Source organism: Malus domestica, chromosome 07 (genome assembly GCF_042453785.1).
Source record: "Malus domestica chromosome 07, GDT2T_hap1".
NCBI lineage: Eukaryota > Viridiplantae > Streptophyta > Magnoliopsida > Rosales > Rosaceae > Malus > Malus domestica.
Genome location: NC_091667.1, coordinates 5,278,618 through 5,299,875, shown reverse-complemented (window position 1 = coordinate 5,299,875; position 21,258 = coordinate 5,278,618). Strand labels below are relative to the sequence as shown.

At 35.7% G+C, this 21,258-nt stretch overlaps 2 protein-coding genes and 1 long non-coding RNA gene across 12 annotated transcripts; 2 read left to right on the top strand and 1 right to left on the bottom strand.

The window, feature by feature from the left end:
• The first annotated feature begins 2,077 nt into the window (after positions 1–2,077).
• On the top strand, positions 2,078–4,751 carry LOC103450135 (probable gamma-secretase subunit PEN-2). Its single transcript, XM_008389452.4, has 2 exons — positions 2,078–2,476; positions 4,359–4,751. Exons 1-2 carry the CDS (start codon positions 2,218–2,220, stop codon positions 4,517–4,519), a joined length of 420 nt encoding a protein of 139 aa, XP_008387674.2. The 5' UTR covers positions 2,078–2,217; the 3' UTR covers positions 4,520–4,751.
• Positions 4,752–5,136: 385 nt separating this feature from the next.
• LOC103413741 (ATP-dependent DNA helicase Q-like 4A) lies at positions 5,137–14,781 on the bottom strand. 10 transcript variants are annotated; one of them, XM_070824524.1, is made up of 27 exons: positions 14,656–14,748; positions 14,451–14,566; positions 14,192–14,362; positions 13,941–13,996; positions 13,267–13,324; positions 12,678–13,109; positions 12,199–12,363; positions 11,981–12,111; positions 11,346–11,724; positions 11,126–11,257; positions 10,717–10,803; positions 10,495–10,622; positions 9,844–9,964; positions 9,599–9,750; positions 9,363–9,498; positions 8,993–9,116; positions 8,849–8,919; positions 8,664–8,732; positions 8,205–8,333; positions 7,945–8,103; positions 7,740–7,820; positions 7,496–7,657; positions 7,292–7,347; positions 6,544–6,673; positions 6,093–6,187; positions 5,807–5,884; positions 5,137–5,733 (listed from the first exon to the last, which is right to left on the bottom strand). In XM_070824524.1, exons 5-27 carry the CDS (start codon positions 13,318–13,320, stop codon positions 5,331–5,333), a joined length of 3,474 nt encoding a protein of 1,157 aa, XP_070680625.1. In that variant the 5' UTR covers positions 13,321–13,324; positions 13,941–13,996; positions 14,192–14,362; positions 14,451–14,566; positions 14,656–14,748; the 3' UTR covers positions 5,137–5,330. The 10 variants fall into 10 exon arrangements, 6 of the variants coding, with proteins under 6 accessions (XP_070680625.1, XP_070680624.1, XP_028961143.1 ...); XM_070824523.1 differs by lacking the exon at positions 13,941–13,996 and adding an exon at positions 13,393–13,444; XR_011582623.1 differs by lacking the exon at positions 13,941–13,996 and having other exon boundaries at positions 6,544–7,143; positions 14,656–14,781.
• A 2,695-nt stretch (positions 14,782–17,476) lies between these two features.
• LOC108170888 (uncharacterized) lies at positions 17,477–18,708 on the top strand. Its single transcript, XR_001787356.3, has 2 exons — positions 17,477–17,755; positions 18,276–18,708. It is a non-coding gene; the product is annotated as an uncharacterized lncRNA (long non-coding RNA).
• The last annotated feature ends 2,550 nt before the right edge of the window (positions 18,709–21,258 follow it).

Here is a 21,258-nt window from a genome sequence, read left to right as displayed (position 1 = left end):
CAACTAGCTCCAATGGAGATAAGATTTGACCTTGTATACCAAAACCCTACTGACAGCATATATATATGTTTGCTATGAGCTGCTAAGTGGGCAGACTGCAATAGCCGAAATCCCTTCTTACATTTCTGTGTTTTTCCATAACCAAAAACCCTGTCAAGAACATTTCTACAAAATATAAACCTTCCAAAACACTAACAAAATGAACCTTGTTGCTTCTTCTATCACACCAGTGACTACCGAGTCCAGGCATTGCAGTCGGACTCTCTGCATGAACCAAATTCCCAACTCTGCGTGGACGTCCACGCTGCGCAATTTTGAAAGAGCTCGTTCCTTGGCTCTGTTGGTTCGTGCTGAACAGAAGTAGGGATGCTAATGGATTTCGCGCAATGCAGTGGCCGGCAATGGTGGGAAATCTCGGGTTTGATTACTCCATACATTTCGTAGAGGAAGAATGACTTGTTTACTTAAAGCATTGTGCCCATTGAGATAGCAATTGTAAAAGAGTAATGTTAAGGGAATTAAATTTATAGTCAAATTTTGTAAACCAAATGACGTGGGTATTGATGATTAAATTATTGTTTAAGTATTAATTAACTCTTTAAAAAACTTTAACTTTGAAATTTTTTGTTCGAAATTTTTTTAGACAACTTTCTTTTATCATTTACGTATTCTTTATGTTATGGACATTTATTTTTACTTCAAGCCCTTCAAAAAGTGTGACTCTCTTTTTGGTGTTTTTTCCCTCCTTATCATACATCTTAATAATATGAAAAGTTGTTGTCGTGTTTATTAATTAAAAGAGTTTTGCGAGAGATTTTTTTTATGGAAAAATTAGGTTCTTATCCCTATTTTTCCTATTTTATTGATTAAAATTTTATTTCTTTTCAATTTTTTATCAAGTTTCTTAGATTTTAATAAACGTTATTAATTATTTTAATACTGAAATATTTTTTATTTCTAAATATATTCATTTAGTGTTAGAAACGTTATATTTTGTATATTTATATTTATGGTTAAAATTTTTATCATATATTTTTATTTTTAGTTTGTACTCATATTTAATTTGCAACCATTTTTTTAATTTGTACCAATTTTCTCTTCAGTTTTAATTTGTATACATATATTAATTCATTTTTGTACTCATATTTTTTAAACTTTTATTTGTATTTGTACCCATTTTTAATTTTGCTAAATGTACGCATGCTAATTATATGTACTTATTTTATGTTTTAAAATATATCAAATTTTTTTTAAATATGTTAATAACTATGTGGGTACTTTATTTTTTTTTGCTATATTTTTTGTGAAGAACAATATTACTTTAAATTTTATTTTTAAGTATTTATTATATTTTAAAAATATTATTTGAATTTGTTTAAATTTCATAATTGGTTGGACATTAAATGCATAAATGCATGAGTTAAATCTCTTAAATGAGGCTAAGGACCTCGATCAAAATATTTAAACAAACAAGGTTTCAGTCTAACAATTAAGTTGATTAAGGACCAGAACCATAAATGACCAATTTTTTAATTACTGCCCCTTTGTCTCACCATTTTTAATGGTGATGATGTTCATCAATTTATTTATCATTATTAGATGATTTTAATTTAGAGATAATATGATGAATAGAGACAATCTTTAAAATTTAAATTCATTCAAAATTTCAACCTTAATAAATAAGGTTGCGAGCAAAAATACATCATTACAAAAAAGAGCTACTTGTATATCACAAATTTATCAACATAATTACGTCCGATGAGGCCGTGCCAATGACATAAGAATATAAGGAATTTTAATGAAAAACTCATGGTACTGTTCACTTTAATGAAAAACCATATTTTTACACTAAAAAATCAATCCTGGTATTATTTCCTTTACTCTTTATTTTATCTTTATCGTTAAAACTCAAAGTTTTCAAACATTTTTCATTAGTTTTTCTAAGAATATATAAAAAGAAATTAACATATAACTTTGCATTATTGGCCTAAAACAACGCGTAAGCGTGAATCCTGTCATACAAGTCCTTCAAAAAGGCCATTTTTCAAATTCTTCCCTGAAATGTAAGAAAGGGGGAAGCAACAGCAAGGCTACCTGCAGAACCGGTTCGTTTCATTTCTTGGTAACCCATATTCTCCACCACCATAAGGATCAAACAATCAGCAAGCGACGTCGTTTCAACCTTCAAAGGGTTGGGCGTAGGAGGTATTGTCGTAGATGGAAGCTTCACGGAGTAACTCGGAAGTCCCAAACCTAAACCCTAGCCCGATAAGAAACCCGATTCCGATATCGTCTGCATCGCCGGCGTGGCCCACCATAGACGGCCCACTGGGCCTGTCAGAGGAAGAGTCAGTGAGCTACGCGCGTAGATTCTACAAGTTTGGCTTCGCCCTGCTCCCTTGGCTTTGGGCCCTCAACTGCTTCTACTTTTGGCCAGTCCTCCGCCACTCCCGCTCCTTCCCTCGCATTCACCACTGTATGCCTCTCTCTCTCTCCCCCCCCAATTGATTTTTCTAGTTTATTGTGTTGTGGTTGTTGATTGAAGAAAAATTAAGCAAACCCAGTTTTTATTTTGGAGAGCATTTCTGGATTTCTAGGTTTCTGTTGTGTTTTGATAATATTAGATTGAATATCCGTCGCAGTTGGTTGAGGCCTCGTTTGGAACTGTACTTTCCAGTAAACCCGCTTCTTTTAGAAGCACATTGTAATTTTTGTTAAAAATGCAAGTGCGTCGTGGAAAAGCACTTCTAACTTATTTTGCCAAACATGGTCATAAGCGCTTTTGGTGATTAGCGCTTTTACTTTTTTAAATGCACTTCCAAATAGGCCCTTAGTTTTTCACGTTGCTGTTTTGGACTTTTGAAGGAATTAGGTGCTGTGATGTTCAAGCTTCTTCCATTTTGTTTTCATTTTTTGATACCCTGAAATTCCCCAAACTGACTTGGCGGAAAACCCTACAATTTTGGGGAGGCAGGAAACTCAAGCAAATAACTAACGTTGATTGAACACTAGACCATGTGGCGCGGTTGCTCGACTGAATCCTTGTTGCTTGTCCCAAGCTTCTCCCATTTATTAATGAACATAATGAACTCGAAACTTTTTAAAACATCTCCTGCAGAAAATAGTGATTCTTATGCATTCTCCATGTCCAAAGGAGTTTTTACTGGCCTGTTGTGTTTGGAAAGGGGGGAAGTTGGTGAATGCCGTTGGCTGCTCTATTAGTTTCTTGAGAGAAACTGCAGAATGTTGAATGTGAGGAACCGATTTCAGATACATTGTTTCTGGCTTCTCATTTACTATCTGGTTCTATGATTTATGTTAGGAGGTGAAGTATTAATCATGGAGCTGAGAAAATTTTGACATAGTTTGCACACTTTTAATTTCCTTGAGGTCGTTTTGCTACTATTGAATTACGTTTTTTTGTTCTAAAGTGGTTATGTTAACTCCTTTCTTTACGTTTTCATCTAAAGTACAATACGATCAGTTCTAGTTTGAAATTTCTAACTGAAAGAGCATTTTGGTGAATAATTATCTGGTGTTTTTTATTCATGAGACAGTTGCTAGGAAGAGCATTTAGGTGAATAATTATCAACGGGGAAGGTTATGCTCAGAGGTTATTATCCCAAGATAGTTTGATTGAATTAGATAGAACAGCGAGCTTTCAATTTTGTAAATGTTGTTTCGCAATGGAGAGTGGCTTATGTTATGTTTATCAGATATCTAATGAAAAAAATTTTGGATTTCTCAATTCAATTCAGTCACCGTAAATAGCCTTTATCCGCAGAGTATATGCAAGCGGACAATGAGTTGTAAGCTGTTAAGTTATTCAGCATCACTTTTGCACATTACACCATTGAGAAGAGAGAGACACCAATAAGGTTTCCTTCTCTACAATGTTTCAACTGTATTCACCTTCCCATGAGTAATTATCCAAGTTAGAACCCGTACCTTTGGTGGTGCTTTGGCCTTCCAAATTGTGTAGGAGCCTAGGAGGGACCAGAAAGCGACACAGAAGAGTTGTCCATTAGTCGATGTTAATAGGACTTAAAAGAAAATACTCTTGATGATTTCACCTCCCTGATTCTCCTATCCTACCTAGATAGTACTGACATGACGTTTTCAAATAGATGTGTTTGGTTGTTGCTACTGCATCATTTTTTTTTTTTTTTAACAAGTGTTTTCGCTGTTTTCTTAGATAAGATATAAGTGGTGCATCACCAAATGGATGTGCTGGGTTGTTTGCGGGGTAAAATATGAGCTTTCTAATACATCGTGTCATGAAGTATATGTAATTGTTCAGCTTTATGGAACTTATATATTAACTATAGAGCTTCTGTTTATTGGCTGTTGTATTGCAGATGTTTTAAGATCAGCAGTTGGTTTCACGGTATTTACCGCTCTTCTCTTATCATGGGCCCTTACATTTGCTATTGGAGGGGAGCACCTTTTCGGTCATGTCTGGGATCAACTAGTTATGTACAATCTTGCTGACAGACTTGGCTTGACAGGTTGGAGCTAAGTCTATGCCTTCTCTTTCGAACATTACGAAACACTTCTTTTGTGTTTACTTTTCTCTTCTTCGTTAAATCATATATTTGCATTAGTTTAACAGAAGACGGCAGGGTGTCAATGTCAATTATGAAGGCATTACCCTTTCTTAATGTTTGATTGGTAAAACAATCAGTGATGTTATATATTCGATTCGCGTGGTTAAACGTTGGATATCTTTGTAACAAGTAAAGAGTTCTTGATGCCTTTGCCTTATGCACTAAAAAAAATGTGAATGCGATCTCAGAACTCGATCATGTTTTCCACTTCTGGCTACCCAAAAGTTGAGTAAACGTTTCAAATCAAACGTCAAGTAAATCAATGTCCAAGAAGCTAATAAATATGGAAGAGAACTTACACTAAAAACGTGAACAAAAGATCCAAATGAAACGAAGAGAGCTGAAAAATATGTATTAGATGGTCTCCTTAATCAGATAAGCTGGTATCATTTTAGGCTGTTTGCACAACCCTTGCTCTCAGATGCTCCGATCTCCGTCGTCATTTCAGGCAGGAAGAACCAATGGTGGGAACCCTTCTGCAGCGTTACCTTCCGTTACCCTCATAGTTTGTACCTTATACTAGTTCATATGGTTGAACAACATTGTAACTTTGAAATTAAAGTACACAAGTATTCCGACAATAAACATAAATACAACAACAAAAAATTACAATTTACAAAACTATTGCATATAAGACATGATCTGTTGGGAACAGCACCTTACTGCCCTCATTTTCCTAATTCAATCCAAAAGAAAACATCGCTGTGTATGATCATATTGACCCTAATAAAATTTTACCGATGTCTGCCCATTTCCTGGTGTTGACCACTGTGGCAGCACTCTTCCGCCACCGTTCTGATTGGTTTTCATATCCGGAACATTAGCTTCAAAGTCATAACCAGATAAGTCTAATTCATCATCTATGAATACGCTGTAATCTGCCTCCACATAACTATAGGCCTCAATGGTTTTGCTCTGCTTCTTTAGTGCCATTTTCTTCAATCTATCTGTGCTTTTGAAGTCGTCATCTTCAACATTTTCCTTCCGATCTCTGTTACCATCTCTTTTCCTCTTTATATCATTGCTGTCACTGCTACCGCTGCTGTTTTTATCTGTTTTGAAGTATTCCTTTATGGCAGCTTCAATTGTTTCAAGTATTCGATCTCCATACCTGGCCGCCTTAACTCTGCATTAAGCCAAAGAAGTTCAGTGTATTGTTTCTTGGGTAGCAGCATATAACCATATAACTTGAAACTTACTGGGTAATGCCATTTATCTCAAGTAGTTCATCCTTCGTTCTAGGCATTCTGATGCTTATGTTTTTAATCGTGGTATTCCTGACTCATGAAAAATGGCAACTAATAAGGAAATATCTTTAAGGTTAAAGGGACAAATAGAGGCGCGTAGTGACACTCTAGGATAAAAATTCCCAACTCTGAACTAGTAGCAACTTTCCGAAATTACTTTTCATTCTCTTTTCTGAATACAAACTAGTATTGAACAGATTTATTCTATTGGGATGAGGAAAAAGAGTAAGAACCTTACTGAAATATGTGGTGTGCCATGACCCCATCACCAGCTTCTCTAATGAGATTAGTTCGAAGCATTTTCAAAGCAGAAAATGTTTTCGTATACAGAACCTGTAATGGAATTTCATATAAATACATGTATTGACGAAGGTCAACTTAGCGGCCATGGTAGTCAGATATTTCAGCAAGCAGAATAGGGTATGACGAAAGGAATAAATATGCTTTGTTTTTGTTGGGAAATATGCATTTTTATGCGCCTTGCCAACATATAAAAATAAAATATGTATCTGTGTATGCCTGTAATATGTGCGCATCTGTTCCTGTTTACGGCTTTAGGTTTCAGGCATAAAGGTCAAGGTTTAGAGTTCGGCCTAGCCACAAGAGAAACTGAACGAAGAAAAGAAATATATAAAGACCAGAAGACCTCTTCAGATCCTATATAATGCATCTAAAATCTATGAACATACCAAATCTCCTTTTGATTGAGGTTGTTCAGTGCCAGTATGTGGATGGCTCTGCATCCCAGACATCAGTGAGCATTGAGCTGAAATCGCTTCGGAGTTTATTTGTTTGGAAGCTTTAAAGGTGGAAGGGAATCTACAACATATTTAAGACGTCAGTCACAACATTATTGCGTGCAGTTTTTTAGGGCAGAAAAGTAACAAAAATTTACAGACTTTGATTGACATTCATAAGACTAAAAATGTTTAAGTGAAAAGAAGCATATCATAGCACATTATAAGAACAAATTTGATAAAAAGAATACGATGGTTGGAGTACAAACATGACCATCTCACTTTGAAAGAATGTATCCATAGCAATGAACCGATGATGAATATAAACCGTGTAAGATATCATGCAAGTTTGTGAAAGCTTTCTAATAGCAAAACTTGAGAAGCGTCAAAGCTTAGAAAACAAGACAGCATAGAATGTGTTCCAAACAGATTCTAAATTTTTGAGACGCAGTTTAGGGGAAACCAATCAAACTGAATGGGAGTGGGGGTCCTTTGAACATGGTGGATCTATCACAAGTCCGTCCCCAGCTGACAGTAATAGTATTAGACACACTGCACATGCATGGTCAATGGATATAAAAACAAGTTCTTAAGCATCTAATACAAAGATCTTTGACATATTAGTACAATACTTGTATGGAAATAGCAAAAATAGCGGTGACAAAGAAAAACAAATTATGGTATGACTAAAAATCCAAACCTTACTAGAATTGTCTTCCTGCCAGAGAAAAGTTCGCGCACTTTCAGTTCATTAGCCTGAAAAAAATGAGACATGTAATTACTATACAAAAACTAGCAAGCAGCGATGACAGTAAGTGGTATTTTCTTGCCTAGTTTTGCTCTTTTCAAGCATGGTGATCTTTATAAAAAACCCAGCATAAGTGAACCTAAGGATTACAAGTACCTTAAGTATTGACGATACAGATCCATAAACATCACTTTTCTTGACTTCCTCAACAAGAAGGTCCTCAGTAACAAGATGACGTAATACACGAGAACCTTCACCCTTGGCTAGATGTTTTCCTGCTCCATGCAGGCTCACAGTCTGATGCCTGTGTTTCTTGACCTAACAATACAAATATAACATTACAATCGATAAACGAAAATAAGATAGAAAGGACAGTACATTTCTTAAAGTTAAAGCATACAAATTGGTTTAAGGAGCCCCTGTAGACTTCTAGAATATGAGATGATGAAAACTGCTGCCCTGTTAACTTCACTAGTTCAACCTGAGCACATGTGGCAGAAGTCAACACACAGACAAGGCAAGGATTTGCAAACTGTTGCAAGGAATTGAAATTCATCAAAAGAAACATTGGCCAACATCTCCCAAAAATTATTATCGTTACAAACCAGTTGCTTTGCAATCTCAGTGACATCTTTCTCACTGAAAGTTCTAATCTTCAAACAATTATCACACGTCTTTTTGCAGGTTGCAGAATCAAAGTTTTCTCCAAAATGAATGAGCTGTAGAAGTCGTCGGCAATCAACATCATTTTCACAATAACTGACCTGCAAATTTTTAGATCATTTTATTTAGAACATATGTCTTACGAAACAAGAGGTATGCAATATTAAACCTCAAAAACAACACATGAAGTCAAATCAAGTACCATGCGCAAAAGATTTTCGGTGTTTGTTTCCAGTACTCTCCCAGAATTAGCAGTAATGATACGATTGTATCCAGATGCCAGTGGGCTTTGCTCTATAACTCCTTGACTAATCATATGCTTCACTCGAATCTGCAAAAAAAACTATAGAGATAAATGCAAGCAGAGAAAAATTAAAAATAATGAACATATTAATCCCTTACTTTTTTTAAGATGATCAAATTAAACAACCCAAATGTAAATGCTTTTATTTCCTCTTTCTATTTGCATTTATTTATTGAAATATTGACATAGGCACCCAAACAGATGTTGAACTGGCCACATCACCCTCCACCTCATAAGTCATAACACTGACGAGAGGACATGCCACTTGACCTACAGGCCGTTCACATTCCAATGCTTACTAATTGTCCCAACAGAACTGACAAGAATCAAGTAGACAGTTTTACTACTCCAACTTACATAGTCACTGTAACTGTAATACAACACACAAGATGAACGCTGACCATCTCTACCAGCTCGACCACACTCCTGAAACATAGTGACGCAGTAAGCTAAAAGGAATTATTAATCTAAGCTTCCCACGCATAAACCATCACTCAGAAATAAGAACTTTGCTAAATTCCGTAAGTTCAACACTCTGATACCTGATGGTAGCCTTCAATAGACTTCGGCAGAGAGTGATGGATTACAAAGCGGACATCTGGCTTGTTGATACCTGAATTCCAATTCCAATATTGGTAATGGTGCCCTTTGTTAAGCGAGGCAGAAATCAGCAAAAAATAAAATACCCATTCCAAATGCCACTGTAGCACATATAACATTGATTTCATCTTTACTCCACTGCTTCTGGACAAAGGCACGCTGAGCAGGATCCATACTACCATGGTAAAATGCTGCTTTATGGCCACATTCCTGAACAACAGATACTCTCAAGAAAAAACTAAGCAAAAAGAAAGTTAAAAAAATTTCATCACATCAGAAGTCATAGATTACACAATTAACAAACAGTAGCTACATTTTCAAGAAGCTTCAAGCATTAAATGATTATGCAACAATACAAGACGTTCCATGTATAAAATACAGAAAAAGAAGTTAATGTAAACATAAAAAGAGCATAAGACTCCATTGAACTACAAAGGGACCATGATAAAGTCAAACCTGTAATCTTTCAGCAACTTTTTCACAGTCCATTCTTGAGAGACAATAAATTATTCCACTTTCATCATAATGATTTTCTTTAATGAACTTGTCAATGTCATCAAGACACTTCTTAGTCTTGGGAATAACAGAATACCTGTGATGTACAGAATGAATTGTCATTTCAACTTCAAATGACAGTTTGGAAAAAGTGATGATTTGGACATAGTAAAGCAGATTCTTTGTTTAATACTTGCCGTAAATTTGGGCGATTAAAACTTTGCCGGAAAACAATGCAGTTAACAAGACCAAGAGCTTGCACAACATCTTCTTTTACACTAGCGGTTGCAGTAGCTGTTAAAGCTAAAACTGGAGTATTTGGGAACTTCTGTTTCAAGATACCAAGAGCCTGGGCATTTTAAATAATAGCTTGACATTAAAATGGTGCAACAATCAAGAAGAAAAATCCCATTGCCATTTGAATACTTTTTAAGGCCACAACCTGATAATCTGGTCTGAAATCATGCCCCCACTGACTCACACAATGAGCTTCATCAACAACAATCCTAGCAAGCAATTGACGAGCATTTAAATTCTCCAACTGCCGTAAAAGAGCATCACTTCTGCAGACAAGAAAGATAGGTTTCTTAAAAAGTGATGCAGGACTCAGTACTTACACTATAACGATCGTTCAATTTGCAATTGCAACAGAAATTATTATAAGGCTGGGTATTCATGTTAGTGATTGAGAAATGACCTGACAAGGTCAAGTAACAGAAGATAAAGGTCGTACCCAGTGCACAAGGCTCCCGCTTTACGCAGGGTCTGGGAGAGGTGAATGTCGGCTAGCCTTACCCCCATTTATGGAGAGGCTGCTCCCAATGATTCCAACAATAAACAGCCAGAAATAAATGCCACTTAATATTCCCTAATTAGCATACAACACAAATTACTTATTTCAGTTGTCAGATATATTTGTCATGTTCGACTACTGAAAGAGCCGATTCACATTTAGTAGTTGTAAATAACAAACTTGTCAGTTTCCAGTACCTTTCTACTGACACTATACCTACCAATAAAGTGCTGTTTTTGAAGTAACAGAGGGAATACAAATGAACAATGTCTGCAAGCATATTAGATAACAAATACTCACTTAGCAACTTTCTCTGGGGTGACATATAACAGCTTGTATTTACAATATTCATAATTTAGTTCTCTAAGTATTTCCTGTTGTTCAGTCCACTCCATATTGGCACTTAGGTAAGCAGCGGGAATGTTTGCCTAGCACATACCAGAACAGGACATAAGCATACATTGTAATAGATACCAGGAAGTGAAGCAGTTAAATGAACTAAAGGATGGACTGAAACATTACCTGCAATAAATGCATTATTTGATCTTGAATGAGTGACACAAGGGGAGAAATAACCAATGTTATTCCTTGACAAATTAGCGCAGGGAGCTACAAGATACATAAACCCAAGTAAACCCTTTAGTATAGACAGTCTAATGGCTACTTTACTGTAAAGAATGAGACTACTCTACAAGGAACAAATGATGGAGATGCAAGGTACTTGGCCTACATATTGATGGATGATACAAATGTTGAAGAGCTTGCGGTAAAGAAACTGAACCAGTAAACTAAGCACGACCATACAAATAAAGACTACAGACTTAAGATGACCAAACAATATATCTGCTCCTAAAAGTTAACAGTTTACATGGTAAGCCTAAAACGGATATGACCATATCTCATAAGAGGCTCCAAAAAAAAATTCTTTTACCTGATATGTCAAGCTCTTACCCCCTCCAGTTGGCATTAAAACAAAAACATCATAGCCACTCATCGTAGCATTAATGACCTCTCTTTGGTTGAGACGGAAAGAGTGATTTCCAAACACTTTCTTGTTACCATCCTGAAAGTGGTAGCAGTAGAACAACAATTACAAAATAACAATGAAAGATAATACAAATATGAAATATGAAAATGATCTAGACCAGCACCTCCAGCTTTTTGGTCCACGGAAAATTATCACTACTCCATTTTTTGTCCGTGGAACCTTCAATGTAGTTAACTTCAACAAACTTTGAAATGCATGGTTCCCTCTCAACAGGACAAGATGAGAAACCAAGCCTATCAACAGAAGAGAATGAAACTGATGATGAATTACATCTTTCATATCCTCCAGACTCGTTATGTGGATGAACCTGTGAATCAAATCTCATGGGATCAGTCCTGAATGCAGCTGCTTGAGGTGTTTCACATTGGAAAGGCCTGGGAGTTGCTGTTGATGCAGAAAAATGTGACTTTCGTCTTTCTTCATCCAATGAGTTGTTACAAAGATATTTCTCAAGCTGCTGAATCTGCTTATTAAGCTGTAACCTAACAACGGGAATTCACTGTTTTCTTTTCTCTCTTTGTAAAATATAACAAACAATAGTAAATGTAAAACAAACCAAAAATCCAAAAATAACATTCTGAGGCTTTTGTTGCATGCTACATGACTTGTGGTAAACCAGAACTTTTTCCGCCAGTTCTTTTCTTTCACTTATTTATTTTTATCCACAATTCCCTCTAAAAAGATCTACCTTGACTCTAAAAGAAATCAAATCAAGATGAAAGGGGGTGGTATGCAAACCTATATTGGCGAAGCTTATTTATTTGTTCTGGGCTGAGGTCATTAACATCATCAAGCAGTTCATTTGATATGATAATTAGGGTATCCTTCATTTCCTGCAAATGACTTCCAGCTTCTGGGCAAAGTCCTATCTGTATCAGATTCAGGAATTAGGCACATTAAGCTGCCCACATGATTAAATGGAGCCACAAAAAGCAGAATATGGATGATAAGCATACCTTAAACCCATGACTGCAATTAGAACACAATTCTGGTGGCAAACTAGTCTCCTCTTGTTTGTTATCTTTATCTATAAAGGGAGTAAAAGGTGGAAGCTTGGAAATTGATGGTTGAGGTGTACAACTTGATTGGTACTGTTCCACTATCTGGTCAACATCAATATTCTGAACCAAAGTAAATGAGTTCAGCGAAATCAACATTTGCATGAACAAAGACACCACAACATAAGCCTTCGGTAAAATAGAAACATAACACCATGTTCAAATTTTACACACAAGTAGTCCAAATGATATATAACCGGTAACATGGATTGACTAGAAGCAATTAAGTCACCATACAAAATAGCACTTAGTAGAACCGTAACAACCACATGCTAGTTAGTGAACTTCCATCTAGATCTTTACAGCAGTAGCCTTATTCAACACATATTTACAAAAACTTTTGCAGGGTCTAAAAGACTAAAACAGATATGAATTACCTCAAGTATGTCATCATCATCGTCGTCCAGGTCATTAACAAAAACTTCTGCAGAGTCTTTCCCTTGGCTGGTATGAACACTATTGTTGCTAAGTGATCCATCCAACACCCGAGCATCAGAACTGTTGACCATTGATGCTCTGACCTGACTTTGCCGTCCAAGATTTTTTCCTGCATCTGCAACATTAAAATTACTTGATGGAAGCGGATTGCCCGAACAAGTTGCTGCTTCACTGTTCCTGGTATTAGTTCCATTATTGTATTGATGCGCTTGCATATGTGCGCGACTCTTATCAATGTTGCATGAGCTTGGCAAAGCAGTTCTTCCAACATCAGGACGATACTCGGCACTAACATCCTTAACTAGAAGAGTTTTTCCAGGTTTTGGGTAGTTCCTACAAGAAATCTGTAGATTGGAAAGGACATGCCAAGCCTGCCAAAATTTTCCCATTCAGAAGCAAAAGCCAAATCAGAAAAACTTTGCCAGGAAAGAGCTGGTAGGACCACAGTTTGTTAAAAATATTGAAAAAACCAAATAACCAAGTTAAAAAGACAAATGAGATTGACTACCCCTCATCCAACATGTGTACCTTTTGAACTTGTGCACTCTGTAATCTTTCAGCATTCTGAATTGGACAAGCCATTGAGCTAAAAGCATAAAGAGAACCTTTATTAGAAAGAAAAAAAAAATATTCAAATAGACTCAAGATACATACCAGGTTAAATGCTTTGAGGTATTAGTATCGTTAGTTGTATAAAAATCCATGTCTACCATCAAGAACAAGTAGTATCCAACAGTCAGAAATGATTGATTCGAGGAAAACAAAAAATGGAATTCACAAAGGCATCCATTCTTAAAATGATATATTATATATATCTATCACAAACAGTGGCGGCTTTGGGCATGTGCAATAGGTGCCCTTGCACAGGGCCCCCAATCTTAAGGGGTTCCTAAATGATGATATCATATGTACATATGTACCCACTTGGTTTCCGTAAAAATAATTCAACTTAGGGAACTTTTTTAGGATTTGTATGTGAACAAGAGAATAATGGCCTCCATCTGTACTAGAGGAATCAGTTTTATGTTTCTTAGTTTGGTTCTGATGGCTTAGCTCTAAATTGCGTTTTACTTTCATGATTAGTGTTGATTTGAAATATAACTCATGAGTAATAATACTCTATTTAGATACCATATTAATACAACTATAGACACATAAATTAGCTTCACTATAGCGGGATTCTTTTATGCAGGGACCCATACCTCTAAAATCTCAGAACCGGCCCTGATCGCTAATGTAAGATGAAACTTAAAATTAGCTGAAACAAACAATAAATCATGTAACTAACACAAACACAAGAGCTATATTTTACCCAAGCAAAAGACCACAATCACCAAATACAAAAACTGATGCCAAGTTGTCACCAAATAACAAGTAATCATCAAGATAAAATGAAATAACAGTACAAACAAAACAAAAAAAAATGAAACAAACACGTATAACCGCGACATACCCGGAAACCATTGCCTCTTCGGCAAGAGGTTTTTGTGTTGGTAAGGAGAAAATAAAATTTGAACTCAGAACACTATGCGGGCACGAGAAATTATCAAATGCATTGACATGTTCCAACAAATTAGCTTTAACAGGCGTCTGGGCACAGAAATCATGACCCAGATTGGGACGACTGCACATACCCGAATTCCGGATAAATAAAAATGGAAGTAACGGGAATATAATGCGAAGTAAAAAGGCTATTTCTTTGTTCCTCTTACTCTTGCCTCATATGAGGTGCCCTATTCATTGCTCCAACACATTTGTGTATTCTGGATCAATGGAGCTTCTTCGCGCCAAAATCTGCTACGGATTGAATGAATCGACAACCGGCTTTCTGCGAAAAGAACAAAGGGGTTGAAGAATAAGGAAAATATAGCAAATTTGGGATTGCTGAAAGTGGGATGATAAGGGAAAAGTTTATACCTTGAAAATTGCAATAATATAAAGAAGCCCTGCTGAAGTGAAACCCTAGAAATCCTTCACATTTGAATGCGGAGTGAGGCACCTGGAAAATATACCAAATAATTTGTTTTTGTCAAAATAAGTCAGTATGGAATTGCTACAATTAGGTTAAAGTTAATGGATCATTATTACAATTTTTCTCATTTGATTTTTTATATTTGCTTGTTGATTTAGTCTCATTTTGACAAAAGTTCTGACAGAGTTGTTGAAAATGTTCATAGTTGCACGTTTTATTGAGTAAAGAAATCAATGGTTACGAATTTTTAGTTGAAAGATTATTATTCCAATTGTGTTAAAATTGAGATAAATATTACTACAATTTTCTTTTGAGATAAAATCATAGAAAATAAATAAGATTAAAAAATAAAAATTCAAATTTAAAAAGAATTAAGATAGCGATTGATGCGTAGACGGAACATAAAAGACTGGAGCAGAGGTTCGAAGGTACGTTCAGTACGTGCATGCTGAAATGAGTCAATTGTTCAGTTTCGAGTTTGATACTCAGCGCGGAATAGAAAGAAAAAAATTAAAAGGCCAACATAACCTTGCTTATTTTATGATATATTTGTGACATTGACACTTAATGAATATTAATATTTGTTGGTAATGAAGAAGTTCATTAGGTTCTTCTGGGTAATAATGTATTTCTGGGTAATTATTTCACACTCATCGCAGCAGCCATATTCCCTTAAGCTTCTGAGAAGGAACAATTAAGAAGCGATTAATTTTCTCAGCCAATAGTTGCATAAACATAAACACAGAAACGGATGTATACCTCTAAATTACACCCTTAACCCCATACAGTGCAAAGCTTGTGGTACGGAAAATCAATTTCAGTGAAAACCCATAAATTTCTAGGGTTTTCCACTTCTACCCAAAAAAACCATGGTCAATCGAATGAGGAAAATCACAACCAATTCAGAAAAACTGACAATTAAATCAAAGCGGGGAGATGTTGAGATGCTGCAACGAGAGAAGAGAGAGGCAGTGAACGAAGCAGAGAATGGAGCCTCGCCGCCGAGAAGACAACGAGGAGGAGAGGGGCTACGAGGAGAGAAGAAAGACACAAGATTAGGGTTTGTTTTTATGATTTGGTGTAGAATTATTAAAAAACAGAAGGGGTATTTTTGTGTTCCATGGGTGGAATAAGTCCTTTTTATGGGGGAGTCGGGTACAAAAATTAGACTAAAATTCATTTCAGGATAGGCGCGTCTCATATTTTTTATCACATCAAACGTGAGACGAACTTGTTCCGTTCCACTCCACGTACCAAACGCCACAAAACCACATCTCTAAACTCTTTCTCTCCCTCTTCCCGAATGTTTCTTCCCTCCCAGATCATTTATGTTAATAGTGAGGCCCTTTAAGTTTTCTTTAATAGAATTGTTTTTGTGAGAAATATCTTTCAAATTTTCATGTTTAAAATTGGGTGTTTCAAAAGTCTCGAAACATTGTTGTTTTTTGGCGTTCATTTTTTTCATCCATCATAATATCTATGTGGCTTAAAATTAATAGAAATTGGAGTCATCTCACAAAGAAGGTAGTAAACTCTAAAAATTATGATTCATAGATGTATGATCTTGCTGTTTATTTTTAACGATATGTTTGTTGTTTGAGATTGACGCATATTACTTTGTTTGTTGTAATTATCCTTCTGAGTGTGAACACATATTTACTTTCATATGACATGTGATACTAATTTAATTCTTTTTTATTCATTTTAATCTGGACAGGATGCAAAAGAAGAAATCAGTAATCAATTGAAAAGGATGGGTGTACAACCAGAAGAAGGGATTTTGATGAAAGACAATGTTTTGTTGCCTGCTTGGAATCGGGTTGAAGTTCCCCCATTTTACAACAGGATGTGTTATTCACACTTTTTTTTACTTCTCACATATTTTCTTAATTTTAAACCGTCAGATCAAATAAATTAAAAAATATCAAAAGATAGAAATTAATAAGGAGTATGTAAGAACTAAAAAAATGGTGTATAGATATATACCCCTTTTACAAACCATTGACATCTCCAGAACATGATCAAATTTTCTATCTCTAAGATGAGTGTGGAGATGTCAATGGTTTGTAAATTTAATTTTTCTTAACTTTGTTTTTATAAATTTAATATGTGTCAAACAATGATTAGAAACAAAGACCACACCCATTTTGGCATAGAAGATTTGACCTCCCCATAGACTCGGTGATAAGACTGGCAGGCAAGTGAGAGATTTTTCAGTGCGATTGGAACACGAATGATACACCATATGTCACTATAAAAGTAAAATGAAACTTATATTAAAAGATTAACAACTTAAAAAATTAAAAAATTTATTCACTTATATAATGATATGCAGTATACCACTCGTATTCCAAACACAAACAAAAATTTCTCTTATTTTCATATTCCAATTGCAATCTATTAATTAACCAAGTCAATGTAATTGCTACTTGCATGCATGATTAACGTGTGGGATCCACTGAGACTCACCCACACCACTAGGGCTGGAAAAAAATCCCAAAAATCCCAAACCAAACCGAAAATTTCCCGAAACCAAACCGAAAAAATCCCAAACCGAAATTCCCGAAAATTTCGGTACTCAATACCGAACCGATCCCGAAATTTCGGTACGGGAATCGGTCTCAAGTTTTTGGGATTTCGGTAATCCCAAACCGAACCGAAATATATAAATATATATTATTTAATTTTTAAATATATATTTAGAATTTTAATAACTGTTGGATTCTGTTGAGATTTAATCTCAACCATTGAATATAGGTCAAAGTTATCAAACCCAATCTCTGACTCTCTCTCTCGGTCTCTCGACGCTCACCTCAAGTCCTCACCTCAGACTCAAACCTCACCACTCTCCTCGCCGATTTGCAATTTGTCTCTCCTCCTCCCACATCCGTTGCCTGCATCCCGAATCTACCCACACCACCAGTCCTCATTCCTCTCAATCTTCACTCCTCACCTGAATCGCGCCTTCACCTGAATCTACCCACCCGAATCCGGCTCTTGAATCGAGCTCTCGACCTCAGTCCGCACTTCTCCTCACTGCAAAAGGTAAGAAATTCATGCAATACACTCAACCAAAGTTCATACAAATTGTTCGATTCCAAATTCGATTAGGGATTTCGAATTTGGGTTTCTGAATTAAGAATTTCTGAAATTAGGGTTTCTGAATTAGGGCTTTTGGAATTAGGGATTTTGAATCGACGGAGAGGTTATAGAGGGAATGAGAGGTTAAATGGGGGAGGGAGCCTGACTTAAATATTTTCTATAATACCTTCTGCAATCAGAGCTTTTTTACTTTTGTTTCTTTGTTCCTTGTAATCCGATTATGGTTATGTATATATTCTTATAGGCTATGCGAATGCATCTCCAATATGAATTGTGTATGATTTATCCTTCCTGGTGTGAAATCATGATTTCTTTTTCTATTTAGAACAAGAAAAGAAACCTTGATTTGAACAGTTCGTTATGAAATCTAATTTGGTAATTAATTTAATTTAGTGTTTTGAAATCTAATTTCTGTCTTCCTTTTGAAATTTAATTTAGGGTTTGGAATTAACTTTGTTTGCAGAGTTCACTTCTTCCTCGGCCTTCCACAACCCACCTCAGGCATCCTCAGGCATATTTGGTTATGTTGAGATTGTGTGTTTTGCATATTTGGTTGTTTCGTTTGATTTTATTCTTTAACATCTGGTAGTTTATAGAAATTGTTCAATAAATGGTACTTTATTAATTATTGACATCTAAAGTTGTGCTTCAACGACAATTATAGAGACTAGGAGTGTTTCGAGGTTGTTTCCATTGAGGAGCTGGGTTGTTTATAGAATAGGATTTGATTTTAGTCTTCTTCGTGGGCATCTATCTACTGCATCAAGTCTAGAGAGTTATCTTTTTCTGTTATTTGTTCTGTTTAAAAAGCAGGTGTAAGGTATTTTAATAAGTTTCTGTTTTCTATACACACACATATAAGAAACAATGTATATCCAGTTGGTTCTTGAGACTTTCATCCTACTCGTACTCAGCGCCACATGGAAATTTCTTGCAGGAAAGATTGTCAGATTGGCACATTGCTTTTGAATAGGCAGATTGTGCAGATTAGTAGAAACAAATTGGCAAATTGGGCCTGCCAATATGTCAAATTTTCAATATAAAAGGTTGAATTTTAGCCCAAAAACATAATATGTCAAATTTTTGCCCAAAAGCCCAAAACCATTTCGGGATTCCCGATTTGTCCCGAAATCCCGAAACTATTTCGGGATTCCCGAAATTTTGGTTTGGGATCGGTATTGAAATTGGGATTCCCGAAAATTTCGGTTTGGGAATCGGGACAAGGGTTTCGGTATGGGATCCCATACCGAACCACCCCTAATAAGGATCAAGACTATGATATGTAAAAAAAAAAAAAAAAGATTATGATTAACGTGTGGGGTCCACTCAGATATTGACCAAAAGTGTATCAAGTCGTCTCTTGTTCTTCCTCACCTCCTCACCTCCTCACCTCAACACTTTCTTTGGAGGACCCAAAAAAAAAAAAAAAAAAAAGGAGGGGGAGAAAATGGCAAGAGCTTTGATTGGAGAGGCTTTTCTCTCCTCTTCCAGCCAGTGGCTGTGCAACAAGATTGTTCTGACGAGTTCATGGACTTGTTCCGGCGGAAAAAAAAACTTACCATTCACTCAGCTAAAACTGAAAGTGTCATAACTTCTCAATTCAATTGAGATTTAAAATCAATAGAATTGGTCCCTAAGTTGAGTTTATCCACTATCAACCATTTTGACTATTCTGTGAAAAAATCTCCGTTATTTAAGGATAAAATAACAAAAGTACTCTTAATTTTGTCAAATCATTTTGGGCCACATTTTATTAAATTAATGGTTTTTTTTTGTCATTTTGGTCCTTATGTAACATAGATGTTTCACAGAATTATCAAAATAATTGATGGTAGACAAATTTAGGGATTGTTTCTATTAATTTCAAATCTCATGAACCAAAGTGATGAATTATGTAAATCTTAGGGACTATTTTTCTAAAATGCCAAAAAATTCTTTTTGTTAGAAGTATCTTTTAGATCTTCATGTTTAAAACTTTGGTGTTTCATAAGTCTCGGAACATTGCTATTTTTTGGCATTCCATTTTTTTCATTCATCAGAATATCTATATTGTTCAAAATTTATAGAAACTGTATTCTTTCCTTTGCTCTTCATGCTCTTCAGTTTAACTCTGTAGGAAACGGTTGTTCTCAGAGGTTTCCCCTTTAATATATTTTCTTGCTTCAAAAAAAAAAAAAAAAAAAAGAAACTGGAGTCATCATCTCACGAGGAAGGCAATGAACTTTGAAAAATATGATATGTAGATGCATTATCTTGTTGTTTGTTTTCAACAATATATTTGTTGTTTGATGTTGAAACATGGTACTGATAACATATTTTTTGTAATTATTGTTTTGAGCATGTCTTCGTATGCACGATACTAATTTAATTCACCTTTATTCATTTTAATCTCGACAGACGGCCAAAGAAGAAATTGGTAACCAATCGAAAAATGGGTGGACAACCAGAAGAAGGGATTACAGGGTGCCCCTGGAGGAAAATTTTTTATGAAAGGCATTGTATTGTTGCCTGCTTGGACTCGAGTTGAAGTTCCCGTATTATACAACCCAATTATGTTAAGACCCTTTTCCCATTTAGACCCATTTCCTTAGTTTATTCCTTTATCTAGTAGTGGATCAGTAGAAGGATAGTGACTCAACATTTGTACCTAACACTTTTGTCTGTAGCGACGGATGTGGGCATATTATCCCTGTTGCAACTCCCATTTGGGATATGAATGAAAAACTGTTTTTATAATTCTTCTGTCATTTTTCCTTTCTCTACATTTCTATCTCTTAGAGCTGCTGGAACCTACCATTTGGTATCAAGAGCCCAGGTGTGCATCCATGGGCAAAAGTAAGGCATCCGTCATGATGGCGGATGTACCGGAGGACGAACTGGACCATGAGTTTCAGCAACATCAGATACTCACCCAGCTTCACGAATTTCAGGACTCCATCTCGATGTTGAATGTTCGCTACGACGACCTGCAGCATTCCATGGCCAATCTCTCGCTCCACCAAGTTCACCAGGATCAACTGCAGCAAACGATTTTAGCAGGGCCGGTCCAGAGATTTTTGAGGCCCGGGGCAACGTAAAAAAAAGTGCCCTAACTTCATGTAAGAAAATTATTTATTTTCACACATAAGATATCGAAAAAATTATACTTAGAAAAACACTTCAAACTCAATAATTTAGAAACACATAAAGACTAATTTATTTTGTATTGAGAGAGGGAAACAAAAAACTTCAGGCTTACAAGTAGATAGATGATGATTTTTGTTTTCCATCTGAACTTTGAATGTGTTTTTGAATAAATCGTGAGATGTTTTTTTCTTATTTACTAACCTTGTCAATATGGGACTAAAAAATAATGATGTTTTCGAGTCTTTAATTGATATGTATTATTACTGAATGGACACTAAATTAAACATTTTGATGACATGTCATATAATTTGCAAATTTGG